The following is a 23,393-nucleotide window of genomic DNA, read 5'->3' on the forward strand; positions in this document are numbered from 1 at the left end:
GTTGTAGTATTTGATAGCTTATGAAATAACTTCTTTTCGAAACTCTGTTTTCAGAAATCATACCCCTCAATTAAACTCCTTGGCAGGTATTCAGCAATTCTTATATGCATGGCAAATGTGGAATTCATAACACTAACCCGTAACACTATTTTGACAGCTTTCGCTTATGTATTGATTGGCAGTGGCCTTTATGATGAAGCTGTGCAGCACTTCTCCACAATGCTCCAGGTGATTTTTCACTCCTATTACATTGTAGTTTTAGACTTATATAATAGAACTCCCCAAGGTAGAATACCTACCTTCCTAGAGAAGAGTGACAGATGGCAGAAACTGCTTAGCCTATGGGTAGGTAAACTAAGGCCCGGGGGCTGGATCTGGCCCAATCGCCTTCTAAATCCAGCCCATGGACAGTCCAGGCATCAGCGTGTTTTTACATGAGTAGAATGTGTCCTTTTATTTAAAATACATCTCTGGGTTATTTGTGGGGCATAGGAATTTGTTCATATTTTCCCCCAAAATATAGTCTGGCCCCCCACAAGGTCTGAGGGACAGTGGACCAGCCCCCTGCTGAAAAAGTTTGCTGACCCCTGGCTTAGCCTATATACTGTAACATAATTGAAGATGGATGGATAAAATGGAAACTTGAATCTATAAAAGGGAAATGGGCCTGAGGCAGAACTCCTTGAAGGTAACAGAGTTAAAAATGTAAACAGAAGGCTATAGGTTGATGTGAAGAGGGATATGACTGTTATGGAAATGTTACATGGGGAGGCAACTTAGCTTAACTTGACATGCAGCTTCTTGGGGTCTTGATAGGAAAATTTCACAAATTATAATTGAGCAGGCATGTCTACTCTGAATCACAGCCCAATATGATTGCACTATTGTAAAGGTTCAGGCTGGAAGGTTTTGGTAGGAGGACAGTGTTAAATTCCTTGGTCCATAACTGCTGCAAGTCCCAAACTAGATATGACATGTGTGTCCATGTATGATTTTGAGTGGGGAAAATGGCTGGCAGAGAAAGAGTTCAATAGTGCTACTATTCTTCTACTCAAATTCACAGCCACCTAAAGCTGATTTTGGTGGCAGTGGGAAAGGTCAGCAGAACTTGGCACATCACATATAAGTTCAATTCCTTCAGACTCAAACTATATGACTTTGAAAAGCAGCTCTGCTGCCCTAATCACCAGAACACTTTTCACTTCTCCTGTTGTATTATGGAAATTTTGTGTAGCTGTAATTTATGCATTCATGTACTAGAATGTATTATTTAATATATGAATATGAAATGAGATTTGTAACTACAGTATAGCAAAGAAGAGGCCTGAAATGGGCAATGGTCTTTAAAGTAATAGAAATGCAGAGGTTAATAAGGAGTTTACAGAGACAGTGCAAAGACTAAAGGAGCACACACACTCCACTCCTATAGTAGTTTCCCCTTTTAAGCATCTTCTGTGTAAAACTGCCCACCAAGCTGCTCTTTAATTGTATGCATAAGCCCAAAGTAACTCCTTAGAAATGCAAATGAATGTGGATGCAATGCATGAATTTTGGCTTTGGTTATGTATGATGGAATGTAGCATTCACTATTAGGACAAGTGGAACCTTCTAAAGATTATTTTATTTTGCTTCAAACAGGAGCAACCAGAGCTTGTTAGTGCAATTTATGGACGAGGGATAGCATATGGAAAGAAAGGGCTGCATGTGAGTATAACATTTTTAAAGCCGCACATGATAATGAATTCCATAATATATATGTATTAGCCAGGGCTGGCCTAAGGCGTTTTGGTGCTTGTGGTGAACAAAAAAAATGTCACCTCACCTGGTACTCAGAGATAGACTGCTCCTGAACCTGGGGGCTCTATTTGTTTCTTACAGTAAGCGGTTAGAATTGCAACTTTGCCTAAGACAGAAGATTTGCAATAATGAGGTGGGGGTTGGTATTGGTTGGTTCTAGACAGCCGTGTGAAGCATTCTCTTTTCCTTCAGGATTGTTGGGATCAGACACTGCTGTCACTCTCTGCACATTTTTAATGGACAACATCAGTTGTGTGACGTTTCCTTCTATTCCACTCCATGACTCCATACTCTCTACTTCCAGGGAAGCAGTTTCCCCAGCAGCGGTCATGGCACTCTAGCCCAGGGTAGTCAACCTTTTTATACCTACCGCCCACTAATGCATCTTTCTTGATGTTAAAATTTCCTTACCGCCCACCAGTGCTCGATGGAAGAAGGATTCAGCTTGTGCCGTAGAACCCCCTACCGCCTACCTAGAATCCTGTAACGCCCACTAGTGGGCGGTAAGGACCAGGCTGACAACCCGTGCTCTAGCCAATGATTTCTGCTCAAGAGGAATGTACTTATTCCAAACCCAGAAGTTATTTGTACAGTCCCTTCCGATTGCTTTTTAGGATACATATTATTTTTGCAACTACAATAATGATAAAGTATAAATGATGAAGATTTTTATTTCCCTTCTACCATCTGAGGCAGTTGCCTCATGGTGCTTCATGGGCAGGCCAGCCCTGGCAATAGCAGATTCATGATGGTCCCATAGTAAATGGAATACTTAGCCTTGTTTGTCTGATGTTGCATGTATGTGACTCTTAGCACACATCAAAATATTCCATTATGAAACCAAGAATTTTGATTCGCTGAGTGTTGTACCATTTAAAAATTGTCACTATAACCTCCCTATGACTAAGCATACATTGTTACTTACGTATTTCCCCCTCCCATTTTTAAGGATATAAAAAATGCAGAGCTAGCATTGTTTGAGCTGAGCAGAGTCATTAGTCTCGTCCCAGATCAAGCTGAAGTGTTTGAGCAGCGAGCAGAGGTACTTCCTCCACTTTTAAAAGACTTTCTGATGTCTATACCTTATCTAGTTGTTATTTTGTTTATACAGTTATTTTCTGTATGTTTCTATATGTTTATTGTTGAAAGTTCTTGGTCATATTCCGAATAATACAATATATGAATTAAGATTTGATATTCATCAATATACAGCTATCAATACATTAAGACAAAAATAAAGTAGAATAAAAATACTAAAGCTACTCACAAAACGTATTTAATTATGAACATGAATACACAAACTGAAAAGCATAATTACACTAGTGTTTGTAGCTGTCAGCCTTCAGAGGGTCTGTGAATGTCATTAACTCTTCATTTTCTTGTTAATGTATAGAAGGATGCTTGCAATAATAAATGCAACAATTTTTTTATAAGCTATACAGATGGGCTTAGAAAAATTTTAGTAGGAAGAAATATGTCATTTCAGTAGAACCCAAATCCACTTTTTCTCTTTCAGCCCCTTAATACCTGACAAAATGAATAGGTCTTAGTCTGCTTTTTAAAGTTAAATATATGTAATGTAATATATGCATGTGCTCCAATCAATTTTAATATACAACTTTTTTTTACGTAAATAATGCACTTGTTTAATTACTCAACGCAAAATTAATTTTTTGTGCATAGTTATTACATATTGCAATCCAAAATCATTTTGAAAATGAAGGATTATTTGTACAATCTTGCTCAAAGTATTATCTTGGTTTTACAGATACTGTCACCTCTGGGTCAAATGAGTGAAGCGCTGGCTGACCTCACTAAAGCTATTCAGCTAAAACCCTCCGCACGACTTTACCGACACAGAGGTACTCTTTACTTCATATCTGAGGTTAGTTTTCAGTTGAGCACCTGCAGAGAATAAGCTGGGATAGGTGCTTAGTCTCAAGGGTCATAATTGCAGTGTATATATGATATACCTACAAGCTATTCTATCTATCTCCTTTAAAGAGAATTGAGTTTGGGAGGCAGGGGGAGATCTCCTACTCTCTTGCCCGATCTCTTGCAACAAGATAGCCTTACAAAATCTGTCTGAGGAAACAGATTCAAGTATTTTAGACTGGGAGAAACTGCTGATACATATTTTTTAAATTGTTTAAAAGCATTTAATTTGTTTATTTAAGGCACGTATACACTACTAGCCAGCCAGATGGGCGGGGTATAAATAATAAATTATTATTATTATTATTATTACTACTCCTTTAAAGAGTTCAAGGCAGAACACAATTTTGTTAAAAAAACATTTTTTTCATTCTTTTAGAGCACCAACTTAGTTACAAAGATTGCTGCTTCAAAAGTAGAAGGAACAGCTGATATCTGTAGAGATTGTGGCAGCAGATTATTTCTGGGGACTTTTCTTGACTTATTATCACTCCAGTTTCTTCAGTTACCATAGTTTAGGTTTCCCTTGGAACCATTATAAAAATAGAGGAAACATATTTCTTTTGTAAACTACTGAATTCAGTGAAGCTCCCAAGTAATAGGTCTAGGATTGTAGCCCAAGACCGCCATAAACTGTTCTTTTCATTTTAAGAGTTGATAATTTTGTGATATGGAAGGCTTGGTATCCTGTAACTATAACATTATTTGTGTTGCCTTTGTGTTAGATCTAGCAGTTTTCTGTCTGATGGAAGTTGTTTTTCTGTCACAGGACTATTCAAGTGCCCATGAAGACTTTCAGAACTCCCTTGAACTAAACAAAAACCAGCCTATAGCTATGCTTTACAAAGGTTTAACATTTTTTCACAGAGGACTTCTAAAGGTAATTATTTTGAATAACTGTGCAATTTCTACTATATGTGTGATGAATGCATATGTTTATTTATTATTGAATTTATATACCACCCTTTGGCTGGAGGTATGTTACCATTAGCCATTAACAAAGCCTTATCTATTCTGAGTGTCTTTCCAAAGGTCCAGACAGGGGCCTTTACACAGCTTTTCACAGCTGATTAGTTGTAACCAAGTTGTTTAAGGAGAATGGAACACTTTTAAAATGTTTCAGCAGTAACTACCTTAATTTGTATCTAAGAGACTTCACAGTAACATACCGTAATTGTATCAAATAATTATATGTATCTAATTTATCAGTTGGCATTACCTCTATTTGAGTGTTTGGGTTGGCGCTTAAAATATCTGATAGATAAATATAGAACAATCTAGAGAGATTTTAAAGTTGTTTAAAATCCTGTCCCTGATGTTAGTTATTTGTTGAGTTTATCATTTGGTTGATAGACCTTAGGCAAATTTGTGATAACACAAATGTATATTAGTAGCTTGATTGTGTGATGCTAAGAGAGACTAAGCTTTTTGGACATTTCATATTTCAGTTTCTGAGGACATTTTTGCACATGCAGTTATAAATGTATTGTCCAATGTATTGCCTTGTGTTTGCCTGTACAGATCTTCCACAAAGTATTTCCATAATTATTCAAAAATCCCAATAGGAATTATTAATCTTAATAGCACAATATTTTAATTAACAAGAGTAAATGGTTGTGTTTTACCCAGGAAGCTATTGAATCATTCAAAGAAGCCCTTAAGCAGAAAGCAGATTTCATTGATGCATATAAAAGTCTGGGGCAGGCCTATCGGTAAGCAAAATGCCTTTACATTTCACTCTTTGACCCTCAAATGTGAATTGTGTAAGGAACATATAGAAGGGAGGTTTTCATCCAGACTGTGTTATGCTGGTTTGTTAAAATGTTCGGATATCACTTTAGTGATATAATATGAGACTGAAACGTAACTCCAATAATTTAATGGGGGGCAAGTTATTTTAAGATTAAAGGTAAAGGTACCCCTGCCCGTACGGGCCAGTTGTGTCCGACTCTAGGGTTGTGCGCCCATCTCACTTAAGAGGCCGGGGGCCAGCGCTGTCTGGAGACACTTCCAGGTCACGTGGCCAGCGTGACGAAGCTGCTCTGGCGAGCCAGCACTAGCGCAGCACACGGAAACGCCATTTACCTTCCCGCTATAAAGTGGTACCTATTTATCTACTTGCACTTAAGAGTGCTTTCAAACTGCTAGGTGGGCAGGAGCTGGGACCAAAAGACGGGAGCTCACCCCGCTGCAGGGATTTGAACCGCCAACCATGCGATCGGCAAGCCCTAGGCACTGAGGTTTTACCCACAGCGCCACCCGCATCCCGCATATTTTAAGATTACCGTATTTTTCCCTCTATAACATGCAGATTTTTTCTCCTAAAAAGTAAGGGGAAATGTCTATGCGTGTTATTGAGCGAATGTGTGGTCCCTGGAACCGAATGGCCCGAGTGCATCACACATTTTCTTCGAGGGTCGTCTTTGTTGCGGTCAGCAGAAGCCAGGGAAGTGCTTGCTAGGAGGTTTGGCCACTCTGCAGTGCGACTGTGTGTTTGCTAGTGTGTGTGCTTTGTGAGTGTGTGGTTGCCTGTGTGTTTGTTCGCTAGCGTGGGTGCTTGGAGGGAGTGAGAGTGACTGACTGCTGCATCTTCTCCTGCAATTTGCCTTTTAAAAAATTGGAAGCAGCGGGGCAGTAAAAACCACCTCCAAAAGCCCCATTTTTCCCTTCTAAGGCTGCAGCTCGGCTTTGGGAGCCCTGAACCCCTGCCTTGTTCTTGAGGGATCTTTGAGGTTTTCCCTTTAGCTTTAACCCAGCCCCCTTATTTTACCAGTTTATCTTCATTCTCCGTGTGGTAAACTGATTGCAGGCAGCCACACGTGCGTTCGAGCCTCCCGAGAGAGAAAGCTGTTGCTTTCCTGCATTCTGCCTCAGGGTCTTACTGCCCACCCCCTTCTGTTTCGCTACTGTGTTTGCTCAAACGGAACAAAGAGCAGAGAAAACCCCTCCCCTCCAGGCAAGCAGAGGGGAAAGCAGAGCGTCCTTCCTTCTAATTCCTTCTAATTCCTCTCCGTGCTCCAGTGCTGCTGCTGCTGCTGCGTCTAGGGACAGATCCCATGGATCCCACAGATCCCATGGATTCTCAGGATTTTTGCATTGGGCTACCCCAAACTCACCGTCAAATCACATGTCTGTGGCCACAGCATGAAGCACAAAAATGATACATCTACTGTTTCATTCAGATTTTTTTTTCTTGTTTTCCTCCTCTAAAAACTATGTGCGTGTTATGGTCAGGTGCGTGTTATCGAGCGAAAAATACGATACTTTGGAGTAAAAAGACTTCCTTTGCCTAAAATAATATATATTTTCAAAGTCATTTTCCTGACTGGTCTTTTTATATCTTAAACAGATTAAATTAGATAATACTGTCAGACACATACCTACTAAGGAGTCGGAACAATTGTGTCCCAATCTTCAGTACATGCATGTAGGATTGCTGCTTGAAAAAAATCACAGATTTATTGTTGAACTTATTGATATGATACTGATTTTTAGAGCCTACGTTGGTTAATTTCAGTAAATAGCAACTTTACTAAATAAACATTTTAATTGCTGCTTTTTGCTATTTATTTATTACTTTAGAGAGCTTGGTAACTTTGAAGCTGCTACAGAAAACTTTCAAAAGGCACTGATGCTAAATCAAAATCACGTTCAGACAATACAACTTGGGGGAATGATGCTTTATCATCATGGTAGCCTGAATGAAGCTCTGAAAAACTTTAAGGTAAGGAATTGTGACGAGTTACAGCACTTCCATCATATATACTCATCATATCTTTCTGTGCTGTGTGTGGTTATTATATAAGCAAACAAACATACATAAATCAGACACCTTTAGGCTATTAAGCTCTCAAATGCGCATACAACCACAAAGACTTGCATGTTCCCTGTCATATATAAGAAAAGTTGCAGCCTTCTTGAGGGCTTCCCTTAGATTGAAAGACTGTATTGATATTTCTGTCCAGTGGATAACAGTAGGAATGGGCTGAACAAAAGCCTTTCCCCTGTGGAAGATTTCTGTTTGTTTGTTTGAAAAACTGATGCATCGCTTCTCCTTTTCTTCTAACTTCCACATAGACTCGAGATGGCTGTGACAAATTACTTTTCTACTGTTATGGATGTGTGGATAAAGAGTAAATAAAGATCTGTGGTTCGTTTATCTGCAATCTCACAAATGTATTGATTATTCTCTTTTCAATTTTCTAGAGGTGTCTGCAACTAGAACCATATAATGAAGTGTGCCAGTATATGAAAGGTCTTAGTCACGTTGCTATGGGGCAATTTTATGAAGGAATAAAAGCTCAAACTAAAGTTATGTTAAATGATCCTTTGCCTGGTCAGAAAGCTAGTGCAGAGTACCTGAAAGTGAAATACCTCAGAGGTAAGTTGCTGCTAATGAAATATTCATTGTTTCATACCCAGATCCAGGATATTTTTTCAGCCAGAACTCAGTTCCGGTACCTCTTGGGTGGGCACCATTGCCATTATAAGAGAATAAGGTTCATGGTGTGTTCCAGCACCTCTTTTTCTAGAAAAATAGCACTGCTCAAACCTATGTTAACTTAAGTATCAAATTTGTGCACATTTTTAAAAAAAATGCTGTACATACTGTATTGTGAAATTCTTTACAGCTTTCTTACCTCAAAGAAGTACATAGCAGAAAGTTTTTTTCAGGTTTACATACGGTGGTAAAAAGTACTTATTTAGGCTTGTACATCAATCCTAGCTATCCATGAAATTTATTGCTAATTGGCATGCCCTTTATGTAGATTTGTTTTTAAGTGAAAATATAAAGTTATGTATATGACTACTTACGTAACTATTGGCTCAGGATATTTATTCCATAATAATAATAATAATAATAATAATAATAATAATAATAATAAATTTTATTTATATCCCGCCCTCCCCAGCCGAAGCCGGGCTCAGGGCGGCTAACAACACTAAAACAGTACAACATTATAAAAACATCATAAAAATTAATTAAAATCAAAATTGATGGCAACCATAAACTAAAGTTTTGTAAAGATTGCCAAAGGAGGGAGTCAGGCTGCGCTCTGACCAAAGGCCAGGTGGAACAGCTCTGTCTTGCAGGCCCTGCGGAAAGATGTCAAGTCCTGCAGGGCCCTTGTCTCTTGTGACAGAGTGTTCCACCAGGTTGGAATAAAGACTGAATAAAGACTGAATTTGTGCAGTTGCCCATATGTACCCTGATCAATTGGATACAGTTTGCCAAAGGGGAAAGTATGTATTTCAAGCAAAGGGAGACATATTATTTTAATTATTTAGAAAACTTATCAAAAGTCAAAAAATTTCTTCAAGTGGTGTACATTGAAATGGCATTGTGAAGTTGTAAGGTTTAATGGTTGCAGTGATAAAAGTTCCTCACTTAAAGAACCTCTGCTAATGGAAGAAATATTAGGGAAATCATCCACAAGTTTATACTACTTTAAGGAAGTACAGTGCTTTTGTATGGAAAGGTCCCCAGATACAGCATGTGAACAGTGAACAGTGACATGGTTGTAGTTTGTGTGTGGATTTGGGGGAGGGCCATAGATCAGTGGTAGAGCATGTGCAGAAGGTCCCAGTTCAATCCCTGGCATCTCCAGGTCTGACTGGGAGAAATGCCTTTCTGAAACCCTGAAGAGTCACTGCCACTTAGTGTAGACAAGACCAAGCTAGATGAATCCAGCTCAGTATAAAGCAACTTCATATGAGCTCCTTATGTGTTTTTCTTCAGCGCTGCAGATCGCTTGAAAAGCATTTCGCCTAGAGATCATTGTAAGTTGACTTGCAGGAAACGGGGCTAAATGATATTTACTTCCTTCACAGAATATTCTCGCTATCTGCATGCCCACCTTGATACCCCACTTACAGAATACAATATAGATATGGATCTTCCTGGGAAGTTTAAAGATCACTGGGCCAAAAATCTTCCTTTTCTCATAGAAGACTATGAAGAGCAGCCGGGACTACAACCACATATAAAGTAAGTAACTAAATTTACCAGTTCTTGGGCTCTGCTGGAAATGTTTGCTAATGGCAGTTCAACTTTAATCGCATGGCTTCAAATATAGGCTATGGTTTTATATGTGTTTGTAACAGGTACAAGTTGATTTCTAGCCTGCACCAACTCCAAAAATGTGTTCTGCTCAAAATGGACCTATTGAAATAAATGGACTAATCTGAGTATGACTTAGTCACAACCCTTTATGTTTTTTGTTGTATTTCAGATCTCTAGCACCATTTTCCCAATACTAGTTTGTTGCTGTTCTGTGCTACTTTTATACTGGTTTTGTGCTGGTGTTGGGTTTTATGTTGGTTTTACTGAGTTAGTTTATGATGTTTAATGTATGTTGTTTGGTTGATCCGTAACTTTTTAACCTGCCAAGGGGATTTAGTTGGTGGACAGCATAATAAGTAATATTAATTTATGGTCCATTTTGTTCTTGAAACTGAGGAAAACCAAATACCTCAACAATCCTAGAGGTCAAAAATAATGAAAAGCTAGTGCAGAAAGTGGCTTCATTGTTCTACAGTATGCCCTTTAGTCTGTACTATAAAGAACAGTTTCTGCAAATGTTTCTATTTATTTTTCTTCTTTTTCACAGCAATTCAAATTTTATGGTGTGTTGTGGCTCTGGAGCTGTCATTTCACTTAAGAAAGGCAACTCTGAATTATTCTTTTTTCCCCCAGTTGTATTTCCTCAGAAGCTGAGGACTCTGTATAGTATGTGACATTCCTGCAAATGAAAGAATTCTGGAAAGCAACTCGATGATCTCTGAAACAGCATTTGTTAGATTATTTGTTAGAGGCTGCTTAACTACTGTTTGTTCAGAGGGCACTTGGAAGTTGTGATCTTGGTATTCTTGCTGGCAGGATAAGCAGCAGTTAAGACTCATTTAGATGGATGTGAACACGCGGTCCTTGACCTTTCAATATGTCTGTTGGACTCCATCAGATTCCATGACTTCTATGGTTTAAATACAACAGATAACAGGGACACTTATATTACAAAATTAATAATTCCAGTCCAACACAGAGCCTTTGTTACCCCGACTGAACATTTCCCCCTCAGCTTTCATCAAGGGCAGATATTTAAACATCCCCAGAAATGATAGACATTGCAGATGTTTTTCGAATGTGCTGGACACTGTAGAACGTATTTTCTACTGTCCATTGTACAACCAGCTATGTAAGTGCTTGCTATCCCCCTTTTTTTGGGTAGTCTAACATCATGGCACAATAAAAATATCAGATTCTATTGGTCTGACGTTAACCCAGAAGTAACTGCCAGGGTGGCTGAGTTTTCTCTTAGAGTGGTGAATGGCACTACTTAGCTGGAAGAAACTCCACTGAAAATCCTCATTACATATTTTATATGCCTGTTTATTTGTATATCTAAATATATATATATGGATGTTTTATGATGGCCTATATTTGCAATGCCTAATAAAGGTTTGGCGAAGTAAGTAAGACTCGATCAGAAAAGAAATAGCACAGTAGTTTTCCTGTAGGACTAATTGCAATCGTTAACAGTCAACAGGTTTACCATATCCATTGGGTCAATCACCCTTCTCCTACTACCCTTATGAGAAAAACCCCATCCCACCCTCCCACTATATATAAGGGTCTGGTGACTTCTGTTTCAGTGTATCTGAAGAAGTGTGCATGCACACAAAAGCTTATATCCAGAACAAACTTATTTGGTCTCTAAGGTGCTAGTGGACAAATTTATTTATTTATTTATGCCCAAATAGCGTTATAAAAAGGAAAGCTGCAATAAACCTTGGCAGGGGTTGGTAATCTTAAACCATATTTCTAATGCTTGTCTATCTCACTGGCTGCTACTAATATAGAATCTATGTAAGAAATCATCTTGATATTTAATCCTGGCTTTATTTGTGATTTTAAGGGATGTACTACTTCAGAAATTTGAAAACTATAAACCCGAAATGCAAGAGATTATATGTGTTGCTGATCAGTTGGGTTCCCTAATGCAATATGAGACCCCTGGATTTCTTCCAAACAAGAGAGTACATAGAGGTACACTGGAAAAACTTTATTGGAATATGGAATTAAAAGTATAATGGCGCTTGCTGTGATTAGCATTGGATATTCTGCAATAAAACATGCTCTATTCATATGGTAGTTCAGCTTATTCATACATAAAAGAAAACTACTAATAATTATTACGGTCCATTATGTACTGTAAAGTGTAAATACTTAATGAGGCAGCAACCTCCAGTGATATTAAATATTAGATCCTATGCAGTCATCCAGTTGCATCTCTTAGACTGCAATTCTCTGCCCACTTACTTAGAGAGTAAGCCTTACTGAACATAGTAAGGGCATGCATAGAATTGCACTATTTTGATGCTTCAGCTTCTGCCTCATGTTTAGATGTCAAGTGTAAATGTGAGTGGGCTTCACTGGTAACCTACTTCTGTTTGTTGTTCAGCAATGGGGCTAGCTGTGATAGAAGTAATGCAAGCTGTACAGAGAACGTGGGTGAACTCTAAAGTACGAATTAATGGAAAAACCAGGCTGATGCAGTGGAGAGATATGTTTGACATTGCTGTGAAATGGCGAAGGTAATAAAGAAAGAAATCTAGTTTGTGAATTATTATTAAGAGTACTAAACTGTAGGCTAAGCAAGTATTGACTTTATAAAGGCAGAGGCAAAGTGAACTGAGGAAGTATTTATAGATTTTTGTGGTTCCTACATCATTATTTCTGCTGTTGATTACATGATTTATAGCCCTGTCTGTGTGACTACTTCACAAAACCTATTTAATTCTTCTAATAAGGGCCATCCCTGGAGGCTGGAGGCCACAGGGCAAATCATAGTGTTTGGACCTTCCCATACTGCTTGACCCAGGCATGTTGGCTTTTTCTTTTCTCTCTTTCACAATGCTTTCCTCCCCCTACTTCACCCCTCATTCAAATTCTAACTTTACATTTCATAGTACTATGCACATTGTGTATCATATAGGGCAGTGTATAACTTGAATCTTTAATCCAACTTTTTAGATCAAGAAACAAAAGTTCTTTCTCCTTGCAAACTAAAGTAAATAAAGTTGAGTCCATTATTTCATTCCTCTTAACATTTCAGATTTGGTTATAGCAATAGTTGTACAGAACATCTGTTGTAAAATTGAGGAGTGTTAAGATGTCAAGGGGTAAGAAGCAGAGAATTACAGCTGTAATTAACAAATTAAAGAAAACTTAATGAAAGGGAATTATAGATAAATTGACTAAAGGGTTGCTAAAGAATCGTAAAACAAGGATGCAGTGATGGGGAGGTATGGGGAAGTCGAAGGAAAGAAGGTGCATGAAAATAAGATTATGAAGTTATACATGTTTAAATGTTTTGTATGTTTTTGTTTTGTGTTTCGCTTGTCTTTATTATGTGTTTGGAAAATGAATAAAAATTATTATTAAAAAAAAAAAAAGCAATAGTTGTACAGAACATCACCAAGATTAACCTTGATTTCCTGAAGAGCTAACCAATCTTGTAAGATGTAAAGGCTCAGCAATTCTCCATTCTCTCTGTCCTTCCCATTTTCTTCCTTGGCAGTGTTGCCAGCTGCCTTATGAATGCAGACGTGTTGCAGTCGGGCCCCAATCCTCCTCCTATGCTTATGTTTTCGCAACTGTAAGAGGGCTTCCAAGTCAGCATTTGGGATGCATTCCCAGGTAGTGCTGCTGGCCATGGGTGTCATTATTGCTGCTGTGTTATGGTGAGGTGCCCCCCCCCCAAAGTCCAGATTGGTTGCCCAGATTCCCACCACCACCACCCCACATCCCTTAGGAATTAGTTTGATTCTGATCTCCAAGTTAATTTCCTCTAACTCTTGAGGTTAGCACATTATTGTAGGTGGAAGAAAGCAATAAACTTTTTTCTTTAAAAATAGATTAAAAAAATTAAACCTGAATTAATACAACTACCAAATCTGTAAGCAATGTTGATGCTGTGTCTCTTTACAGGATAGCTGACCCAGACCAGCCTGTACTATGGTTAGACCAAATGCCAGCTCGAAGTCTTAGCAGAGGCTTTAATAATCACATCAATCTAATCAGGTATGATGCTTTAGTGAGACCTTGTTTGCACCAGAAATTGTGCCAGAATCACACATTTTGCACAGAGGAGTTCTCGGAGTTGGAATTTCTGAACTTGTATTCTAACATTTCCCCCCCTTTAAATGAGTATGTAATGTATTGCATGTTTTATAGCCCCCTTTAGATATTTCTTTTTCTTTTCCTGAGGAACTGGAATTGTACATCTACATTGTTTGGAGTCCAACAAATAAATCCAATATATTTCAGTACTGCCTTCGATTAGGTATTTTTCCTACACAGAAACCCACAGCTACTCTTAAAATCTTGCCAGGCATTTCTGAAAGATAATATATGCAGCACAACTGATTCATTATTGCATTATGCTTCATCACAAGCCCACTTCTCTTCAAAGCATACCTTAGCAATTGTTGTATGTTCCCTCTTCTCCTACACTACAAAACAAGATATCTGGTATTAGAGCAGCCACAAAGAAGGAAAGGCAGAGAACACAACAAAAATATTGTCAATCACAGGGGTTTAGACTAAGAAGCATATATTTAAGCTGCCAAAGTTTGTAAGTTTCCTAGTAAGAACTTGTTGCATTCTTGCTTTGACCAATTACTTCAATTTCTTTGTCCAATCTTTACCAATAGCATCAACCTTTCTTTCACTGTACAAGCTGGATATTTTACACTCAGTTTGGGTCCTTCTGATTTTTATTTCCTTGACTTCATTTATATTTCTTAACTAGATTCATATCAAGCTTTTCTGAAAATCTAAAGTCAAGTTCTAAAATCTGCTTGGCATAGATATATGCTGACTGCATAACTACAAGGCCTAACATGAAAGTGTGGTAACTTCTAATTCACCTGTAGACTCACTGCATTCTTACTAGATCCATCATAGCTTATTTTGTAGTGTGAAATGTCTTGTCGTCAGCATAGAAAGTGTTTGACAGGCAGCAGTGGGTTGTGCTAGAAGTGGAAAGTTTGAATAAATAATTTGGAACTATGATTTCTCTGCTCCTTTTAGGGGAAAAAAAACATCTTCTGCTAATATGATTCTTGCTTTTTCATATACTGCATTGATGAATCTGCCTTAAGCTGCCACTTTTTTCCAGGCTTCTTTTCATCGCTATTATTATGCAGTTCTTGTTTAGTCATAGCAGGTTTAATTAAACTAATTAAGCACAACTGGCTCAGGTAAGTGAAATTAAAGACAAGTGGCATAATTAACCCCTGTGATTGACAGGTAGCTTTGTCTCTTGGTATTTGCGGCTATAAAGCTTGCTCTATGAAATCTTGTTTTGTAGACTTGGAAACGAGAAGGGACTTCAACAAGTGCAATAATGGTATGTAGTTTTGCCTTCAGTATATGTGTTTGTGTGGCTAGCTGCACCCTAGACATATCTTTTTACTGTTCATGAATGTTTGGGCAATTACACCAACAACATTATAGATGGAAAACAGAAATTCGTGTTTGCAAGCATTGCTCAGAATGAAAATTTAGCTGGAGAGTTTAAATAGATATAAGCAAACATAATCCAGTGGGCATAAATCTTGAAATGAATGATCAATGCATGAGTTTTCATTCATTTCATTTCAATGGCTCTGGTTTGGGGGAAAATACTGATGAATTATGGATAGTCCTTGTAACCGTATCCTGAGCAGGACTGAAAAGTTGTATTAGGTGAAATATTCCCATGCCTAAAATGATTACAGCTTTCCAGTGCATGCATAATGTTGAGTAGCTCAATAGGTTCAAAGGGCTCAAGTTTAAGACTTCAGTATTATACCGGTAAATAATCTTTTATAGATGTAGGACCTAATAACTATTGCTCCCAGTTTCCTTAAGTCTGCTTGCCTTTAAAGACAACCTCAGTACAGAAACAAAATAAAACTCAAATTAATTTTAATTTTATATAGTTACATCCTTTTTCATCTAAATGCTAACAATGACTCTTGTCAGTTTAATATTTTTAAAGAGAATACACAAATTATCAAAGATTAAAACTGTGTGGTACAATCTGCTATTAGTCAAAGTTGCCTTGTAAATATCACTTGAAAAATGTTCAGTTAACAGTGCAATCTATGCAAATTTACTCAGCAGTAAGTTCCATTATTTCAAAGTCTCATTGAACGCAATGAGTCTCATGGAACCCTTCTAAGTAGAAACACACAGATTTTTGCTATAACATGTCCATAATGCTTTGCAATGCACAAAAGTTCTCTGGCAGGTAGAGTCCCTTGAACAAAGTTTGAACTCCAGTGTTTTACCACATAGAAATCATATATGTACTTTCACAAATGGTATGTAAATGCTTGCTATCTGTTTAATGTCCCGTTTTTAAAATGTTCTTCTCTGCAGGGGACAAGTTATTAACATAAGATATCTGGAATATTTTGAAAAGATGCTTCATTTTATCAAAGACAGGATCCTTGTTTATCACAGGTAAATAAATTCTTCCTTTTTTTGCTTTAATATGGCAAATTTTTATATAGTGTTCAAGAATTAGGTGCTGCACAGTAATGTTTAAAACATCCTGCCTGCAGGCTTACAATCTAAACAAGATGAGATCATGGGGAGGGAAAGAAGAGATTAGGAAGAAAAAATTTAGGAAATGGTTTTCAATAAACAATTGAAAAGACAGAAGGGTGCAGATTTCAGGTGTCAGTGAGGTTCAGAGAAAAGAGACAGCAAGAGAGTGAGGATGGAAATGTGAAATAGAAATGACTTGAGATTTTTCAAAGAAGAAAGCATTGGCTGAGCAAAGATAATAATGCAGTGAGAGAGAAAGAAAAAGGGTGACAGATAAGGAGGGGCCAAAAGGTAAAAGCATAGTAACTAATAATTTCTGATAAGGAGATGAATTTCAATAAATGGCTGTAACACAGGAAAAAGATGGGCAAATTGAGATACAGAATAAACGGGCAACAGAGTTAAGAACAGAGAGGATAGGGTGAAGCTGAAAAACTGGCAAACCAAAAAGAAGCATGAGAGAATAAACAAATGACTTTCCAGTAGCAGGAGACAAAACTATCAAAATTTAGCAAGGTTGAAAACTTGGACGTTGGCAGTTCTGACTGTCAGATTGACTGTATGCAGCCAGGAGGCTGAGGCAAGCTTGAAGATGATGAAGGAAAGGTGTGAACTATGGTCAGGGAAAGCCAGGCCAATGAGAGTGCTGAAGGAGAAGATTTTAAAAGATCTGTTTTTGTTGTCAACATAGAAGATAATGGAGTAGCAGCAGAACTGGGGAAAGAAGACTAAAAAAGAGCCAAGAGAAGAAAACTAATCTGTATTTATTGAGATAATTGTTTTTTAAAAGTCTTAACAGGAGGGAAGATGATGAAGAGTAAAGAAATGGAAGCATGAATGCGTAAGGAGTAAAAGTTGAAGAGCAGCTGGAGTGTCAAGTTGAATATGGGAAGTGCCCCTGCTCAGTGGTGAAGCTCACTCAGTGACCATGAAGATGTCACTATATTTCACCCTAGTAGTCAGTCACTGTTCCAGAATCCTTTAAGGGTGGGGTAAAACATACATATATAATAAGATTACAAATGAAAATGGAAAGATGGAACAACTGGTCAACAAATATATTTTTAAGTCTAAATAAAGGACAATATCAGGAAGGGAAAGGTATAGTAATAACAGTATGTACTGCACTGTATATAGCGGGTTTCAAACTGCTTCAGTCTGCCTTGTTCAACATAACTCTAAACTATATTTTAGTTATTGCTATGGAAATAATCATGGATGAGCCTCAAGTTCCCATGCTTCTCCTCTGGAGCAGCTCTGAAGAGATCAGATGTGTTTGTCCCAGTTTGGACATAATGGTAGACTGTGGTTAGGTTTAACGATGGTTAAGGTTGCCTTAATCAGATAAACCGTAGGTAAAACTAAGGGCAGTTTAGCCCTTTCATACATACTGACAACCATGATTAGTTGAAAATGGAAGCAAATGCTTTCAGTCTCCTTGCAGTAACATCAGAGAAGGGGACACGGGCTCATTATATCATTAAACTATAAAGAGTGGTGAGAAAGAGGGCTGTGTTCTCGCCCAACTCTCTTTAGCATATTCTTCTCCCTGTTGCTTTCATATGCATTCAGCTTGCCTGAAGACAGTGTGTCCATTCAAGGAGCAATGGGGGTATGTTCAACCTGGCACGTCCCTGCACCAAGAAAAGTGCAATGGATCCTTATCCGAGAGACGTTGCTTGCAGATGACACAGCCTTGACAGTGTACTCTGAGGAAGCTCTACTGAGACTCATCAACCATTTTGCCCAAGCCTACAGGGAGTTCGGCCTTACCTGACAAAGACCAACATCCTGTGTTAGAAGGTTGTGAATACCAAGATGAAGGTCTACCAGACTTGCATGTTGAGCATGCTGCTTTATGGAAGTATGTTGTGGGCAACTTACAACCATCAGGAGTGATGCATCAATGCCTTCCATATCCACTGCACCAGGAAGATTTTGGATACCACATAGCAGGACAGATTTTCAAACAAAGATGTGCTTTCCTAAACCCACTTTCCTAGCATGTTTGCACTCCTGTCTCAGCAGCGTCTACGCTGACTTGGTCATGTCCACAGAATGGAAGATGGCAAGATCTCCACGGGCATGCTCTAAAGGGAGCCCGCTTCAGGCACTAGGCCCATTGGCAGACCATCTGTGCCAATGATGTCTACAAAAGTGACATGAAGACTGGCAACATCAACCCTGCCATGTGGGAATCCCTTGCAGATGACAGCAGTGCCTGGAGACAGACAGACAGGTCAGTATCCATAATGATGATTGGTGGAGGAATGACCATTGGGAAGAGCGCAAAGAGAAGAAATCCCGTGGTGCATCTGCATCAGCACAACCAGACACCTTCATCTGCCCCAGCTTCATTGAAACATGTCTCTCCTGTATCTCTCTCTACGCCCACAGCACACTTTTCCATCGTCACCCAAGACACATGGATGCCAACCAGGTTTATTTTGTATAGGTTATTTTCTCAGTAACATAACCTAGTTTTGCTAAAAAGCTATTGTATTATCATGTTAGAATATTTTCATATTAATATAAAAACTAGAACAAAATATTTAATTGAAATTCTATTTAAACCCTTTTGTCTAACCATTTAGTGCTAATAACCACAAAGAACTAGTAGACGTTCGAGAAGCTCTGGAGCAAGTGCAAAAAGTAGAAGACCTTCTCCCAATAATGAAGGTAGTCTTTCTATCTCTCTCCCCCCCACCCCAAATTCCTTTCCCATCCCACAAGACAACTGTATTTTTTGTAATATTAGAAATAAGATCATGCAAATAACAATAGTTAGTGATGATCCTTCAAATTTCATGTGAAAGTGGAAATGGACTTAAAGCTACCATTTTAAACTTGGATATGATTTTTTTTCTAGTACGCAATGAGGGTTTGCTGAGGAAGGTCATTTTACAAGTGAAAGCTCACTAAACTCCAAGCTAGTTTTCTGTGTATTAGAGTGTTTTGTAACAAATTGTGGGTGTGGGTGTTTATTAGTGTCTCTTGGAATGATGAAGGGGTTTTTAATTGCAAAATTGTCCATAGTAAAGAAAATAAGCTCAATGGATCTTACTGCATTTTAAGTACTCATTACAAGGAAGACTTAACAAATACTGCATAAATGAAAAGATACAAATAGCATGAAATGAAAGAGGTGAATAACTTTAAGTAGGAGGCCAACACTTCATTTTGTCAGAGTGGGTCATGTGTTACTTATTCATAGGGTCAAACTGGCAGAATTTCACAATTTAGCAACCGTTTTAGCTAAAAATAATCCCCTCTGAGATTGAATGTATAACCTTGAGGGTGCTGTTTTCTATTAGTTGAAAGCAGTTAGCTGAATAATTCAATAATTCTCTAAAGACTGTTGACAAAATGGTTTTCCTGTGCAGGTCCTGACTTCCATGTCGGAAGAAGAATGTCAACATGCATCTGATATTTGAACAGGAAAATATGAAATAGCCCAAGTATCAACAATTAGGGAAAACTATTATCTCTTCTATGTTTTTAGCACATCTCTGTTGTGTGGTATGCCTAAAAAGAGTTCTAACATATTTGCATATGTTTAGCGAGGCGATAGTCGACAAATAGTAAACCTTCCTTACTTTTAAGAGCCCCCCTGAGTGAGACAGGTGAAATTCTTTTAGCAGTGAGAGAGAAAAATGCATGTTAGATGTAAACTTTAATGGGAAAGAAACCTTGCCATATTTTTGGCCACATGATCCGGAAGCTGTACGCCGGCTCCCTCGGCCAATAAAGCGAGATGAGCGCCGCAACCCCAGAGTTGTCTTCGACCGGACCTAATGATCAGGGGTCCCTTTACCCTTTACCTAGTTATGTAGTATAAAGGAAAGCTGAAATTGTCTTAATTGTCATATGGAACAAACAAACAAAAATCACTTTTTGATATTTGTTTGAAAGCAGCTCCACAGTAAAACAAGAGATGGATTCACGGTCAACACCAAAGTCCCAAGCCTCAAAGATCCAGGAACAGAGTATGATGGATTTACTATCACCATAACAGGAGATAAGTAAGCTAAATTTCTATTTTATATCATGTAAACTACAGGCAAAAGCTTACTAGTCTTTATTTTAATTATTTTTTAAAAAAATAAATTGAAGACAGTGTTATAGCAGTCAAAGGTTAGGCAGATTTCAAATATGCTTGGTTTTTCTTCTGTAGTAAACTTTGTCAGCAAAGCTGCATTTTATGTGCTTTAATGTGGTATTAAATTAATATATTTACACCCATATAATCCATGCAAACATGTCCTAACACTTAACCAAAATCTGACTTTACTAACAGCTTGTAAGTTGTATACACTTATTATCGTTTTATCCTTATCCATATTGGAAGCTTCTCAGGTATACAGTTTGGATGGCACATGTTACCCACCCTTGTTCTTGCTGCTTATGCTCCCCAATTAGTAATATACTAGTATAACAACTCTTCTTCTGTGAAAAAGGGGGGGGGGGATCAAAGCAATATTCTGTATTTTTCCTTTTCAGGGATACTCACTAAATTTTTATATGGGCAATGTAGTAGTTAAAGGCTACATTCCACCAGGTCCTGCTTCTGCCCATTCCTAATCATCTCGCCATATTTGTGCGAGTGTGTGTTTTAAAAAAGAATTAAAATATTACCAAGTAGTTAACAAAAAATCTGCTTTGTCTTTTTATATTGCTTTTTCAGTTTTGATATTTGGTCTCTGAAGCCAAAGTAACATTGCACTCATTTCTTTATTCAACTGGAAATTATTGAAATACGTTTTAGAGCAACTTAACCAATCGTATATAATCTGTATGCATTTGTATGTGTTTGTTTATGTATGTGTTGTTGAATGTATGTGTTTATTTTAAAACATGCCTCTGATGCAGACATATATTTTCAGGATTGGGAACATACTATTTTCAGTTGAAACACAGACAACAGAAGAAAGAACACAACTGTATCATGCAGAAATAGATGCTCTTTATAAAGACTTAACTACCAAAGGAAAACTACTTGTTTCATCTGCAGAATCTGGGGTAAGATCTTCCATTATGTAATTAGTTTTTAGTATCATGAGCCCAAAAGGTCTAAGAGCACAGGCAGGCTGATACACAGAGAGATGTTTCTTCAGATATTTGCATCCCAAGGCATTTGTGAACCACCTTGTGATCACTGGTTGAAGGTTGGTATGCAAATTGTCATCATTACCATCACCATAGGCTTGGCATGTCAACATCAGCACCTTGAATTTTGTCTCAGAAGCATATAGGCAGCTTTTCAAAATGTGTCAACAAACCGTACCAGTTCACATTCTGTCAGCCACATTCTACTCCAATTATAGCTTTTGTATCCCCTTCAAGGACAACATCATGTAAGATGTTGCCCTTGATTTTCACATGTCAGTGTTTTTTAGACCAACATTCTTAGGGCCAAACTGGACACAATGGGTGGGTGGGAGGTTGTTGCTGTTATTGTTGTTAATTTTTTGTATCTTTATTTTAGATGTTGTTATGGATGTTGATGTGGAAATTGTTTCAATTTGGTTGTTTACTTTTTAAATTTTTTGTTTATGACTACTTTTGTTATGTTCATCATTATGTATTTTTTCATGTTGTAAGCCACATTGAGCATGGTTTTAACTCTGGGAAGATGGCATGCAAATAAAATTTTGTATATATGTTAGTCCAAGCACACCACTGAAGTCACCTGAGCCTCAAGTGACAGCGCTGGGTCAAGCACAACCCCAGATTATGCATCTAAAGCTGTATGTCCAGCCAATTCTCAGACCTGAGAACCAACCTACCCATAGGACCTGTGTCTTGTCAGGATTCAGTCTTAGTTTATTGGCCCTCATCCAGCCCATTACTGCTTCCAGGCACCAGTCCAACACAAAGTATTAGTTAAAACGCATGCCATCACTATAAAATATTTAAGAGATTACTCCTATTTATGGTTAAATGCAATGCATTGTTTAAACATTTTAAAATTTATTTTTGTTGGGCTGGATCCAGAGTGTCCTTTCTGCGAACAGCCTTTTTCCATTTGTGGAACGCACTGAGATACAACAGAAGCTCCCACAGAAGGATGGAGGGAAGGCTCTTTTCTCTCATTGCCCCCAAATGCCACCTCCTACACAAGGGTGCCTTGTCCTCCCAAGTGCAGCTATTGGCTAAAATCTGATCGCCACCCCACCTTCTTCCAGCAGGAATTCTGCTCACAGGAGTTCTGGATCCAACCCATTTTAAAAATCTCTGATCTGCCCTTTCTGTTCCATTACTATTCACGGTAACTCACAATCTGACACCCCCAAAAATTAACATGGCAGATAATTTTTTTTTAGCACGGCTTGAGAGACAACCACATTAGATACAAAGCTTAGAAGACCTTAGCAAATGAAACATGCCTATATGGCTTACTGTCCTATATACACCTTTTCCTGCTTGAATGCTGCTTCTTGTCATGTTACAACTACCAACTTAATAAAGAATTATACAGATAATAAAATACTGCATATTGCAGAAGGAAAACAGTTTATTTCCATAAATTCCATCCATTGAATTTAATTTGCCTGATGCATGCAGTTTTCTATTGCTATTGCGATTTTTCATGTTAAATACATGGTTTTATTTTTCTTAGGAATCAGATGCTGTGTGCAGTCTAATCCTGTCTCTTGTATATTATTTCTATAACTTAATGCCTCTGTCCAGAGGGTCCAGGTTAGTATCTTTCTTCATATGTAATAACTGAATCTGCAAAGATTACATTGTGCACAGTGATATGAGATCTTACCTTACCCGTTCTTCTTTCTCCTGCCCCAAGTCCTAAACACTTTTGCATAAAGGTTGGCAGTCATATTACTCTTGTGTGCATCTTTAATGAGAGAACATTTTCTCCATTTTATAGTAGATTTATTTCTCATTTTGTATTTGACATGTTAAAACTTGTCTTACGCTCTGCGGTTTTTTTAAAATAGACTTGAAAGTACGCCCTGTTGCACCCAATGTAGCTTACTTCTGTACAGGATTGCACTATTAAGCTCAATACTGAAATTAATACAGCCAGGTCACAAGTACATTG

At 38.0% G+C, this 23,393-nt stretch overlaps 1 protein-coding gene across 3 annotated transcripts in view; it reads left to right on the forward strand.

Annotated features, from left to right (window-relative positions):
- The window catches only part of TTC13 (tetratricopeptide repeat domain 13), a 28,485-nt gene that overhangs the window by 2,861 nt on the left and 2,231 nt on the right, over positions 1-23,393 (forward strand). Inside the window, exons 4-20 of one of the 3 annotated variants that reach the window (XM_081855824.1) lie at positions 158-228; positions 1,639-1,704; positions 2,747-2,839; positions 3,566-3,682; positions 4,502-4,612; positions 5,362-5,444; positions 7,315-7,456; positions 7,939-8,113; positions 9,565-9,721; positions 11,649-11,779; positions 12,195-12,327; positions 13,724-13,816; positions 16,163-16,246; positions 18,928-19,012; positions 20,246-20,355; positions 21,217-21,352; positions 22,953-23,032. In XM_081855824.1, coding sequence (XP_081711950.1) covers positions 158-228; positions 1,639-1,704; positions 2,747-2,839; positions 3,566-3,682; positions 4,502-4,612; positions 5,362-5,444; positions 7,315-7,456; positions 7,939-8,113; positions 9,565-9,721; positions 11,649-11,779; positions 12,195-12,327; positions 13,724-13,816; positions 16,163-16,246; positions 18,928-19,012; positions 20,246-20,355; positions 21,217-21,352; positions 22,953-23,032 — 1,867 coding nt within the window. Of the gene's footprint in view, positions 1-157; positions 229-385; positions 689-1,638; positions 1,705-2,746; positions 2,840-3,565; positions 3,683-4,501; positions 4,613-5,361; positions 5,445-7,314; positions 7,457-7,938; positions 8,114-9,564; positions 9,722-11,648; positions 11,780-12,194; positions 12,328-13,723; positions 13,817-16,162; positions 16,247-18,927; positions 19,013-20,245; positions 20,356-21,216; positions 21,353-22,952; positions 23,033-23,393 lie in introns of those variants that run through there. The other 2 variants (XM_081855825.1, XM_081855826.1) reach the window with 2 other exon arrangements.

Source organism: Podarcis erhardii (assembly GCF_964252035.2).
Source record: "Podarcis erhardii genome assembly, chromosome: 3".
Lineage (NCBI taxonomy): Eukaryota > Metazoa > Chordata > Lepidosauria > Squamata > Lacertidae > Podarcis > Podarcis erhardii.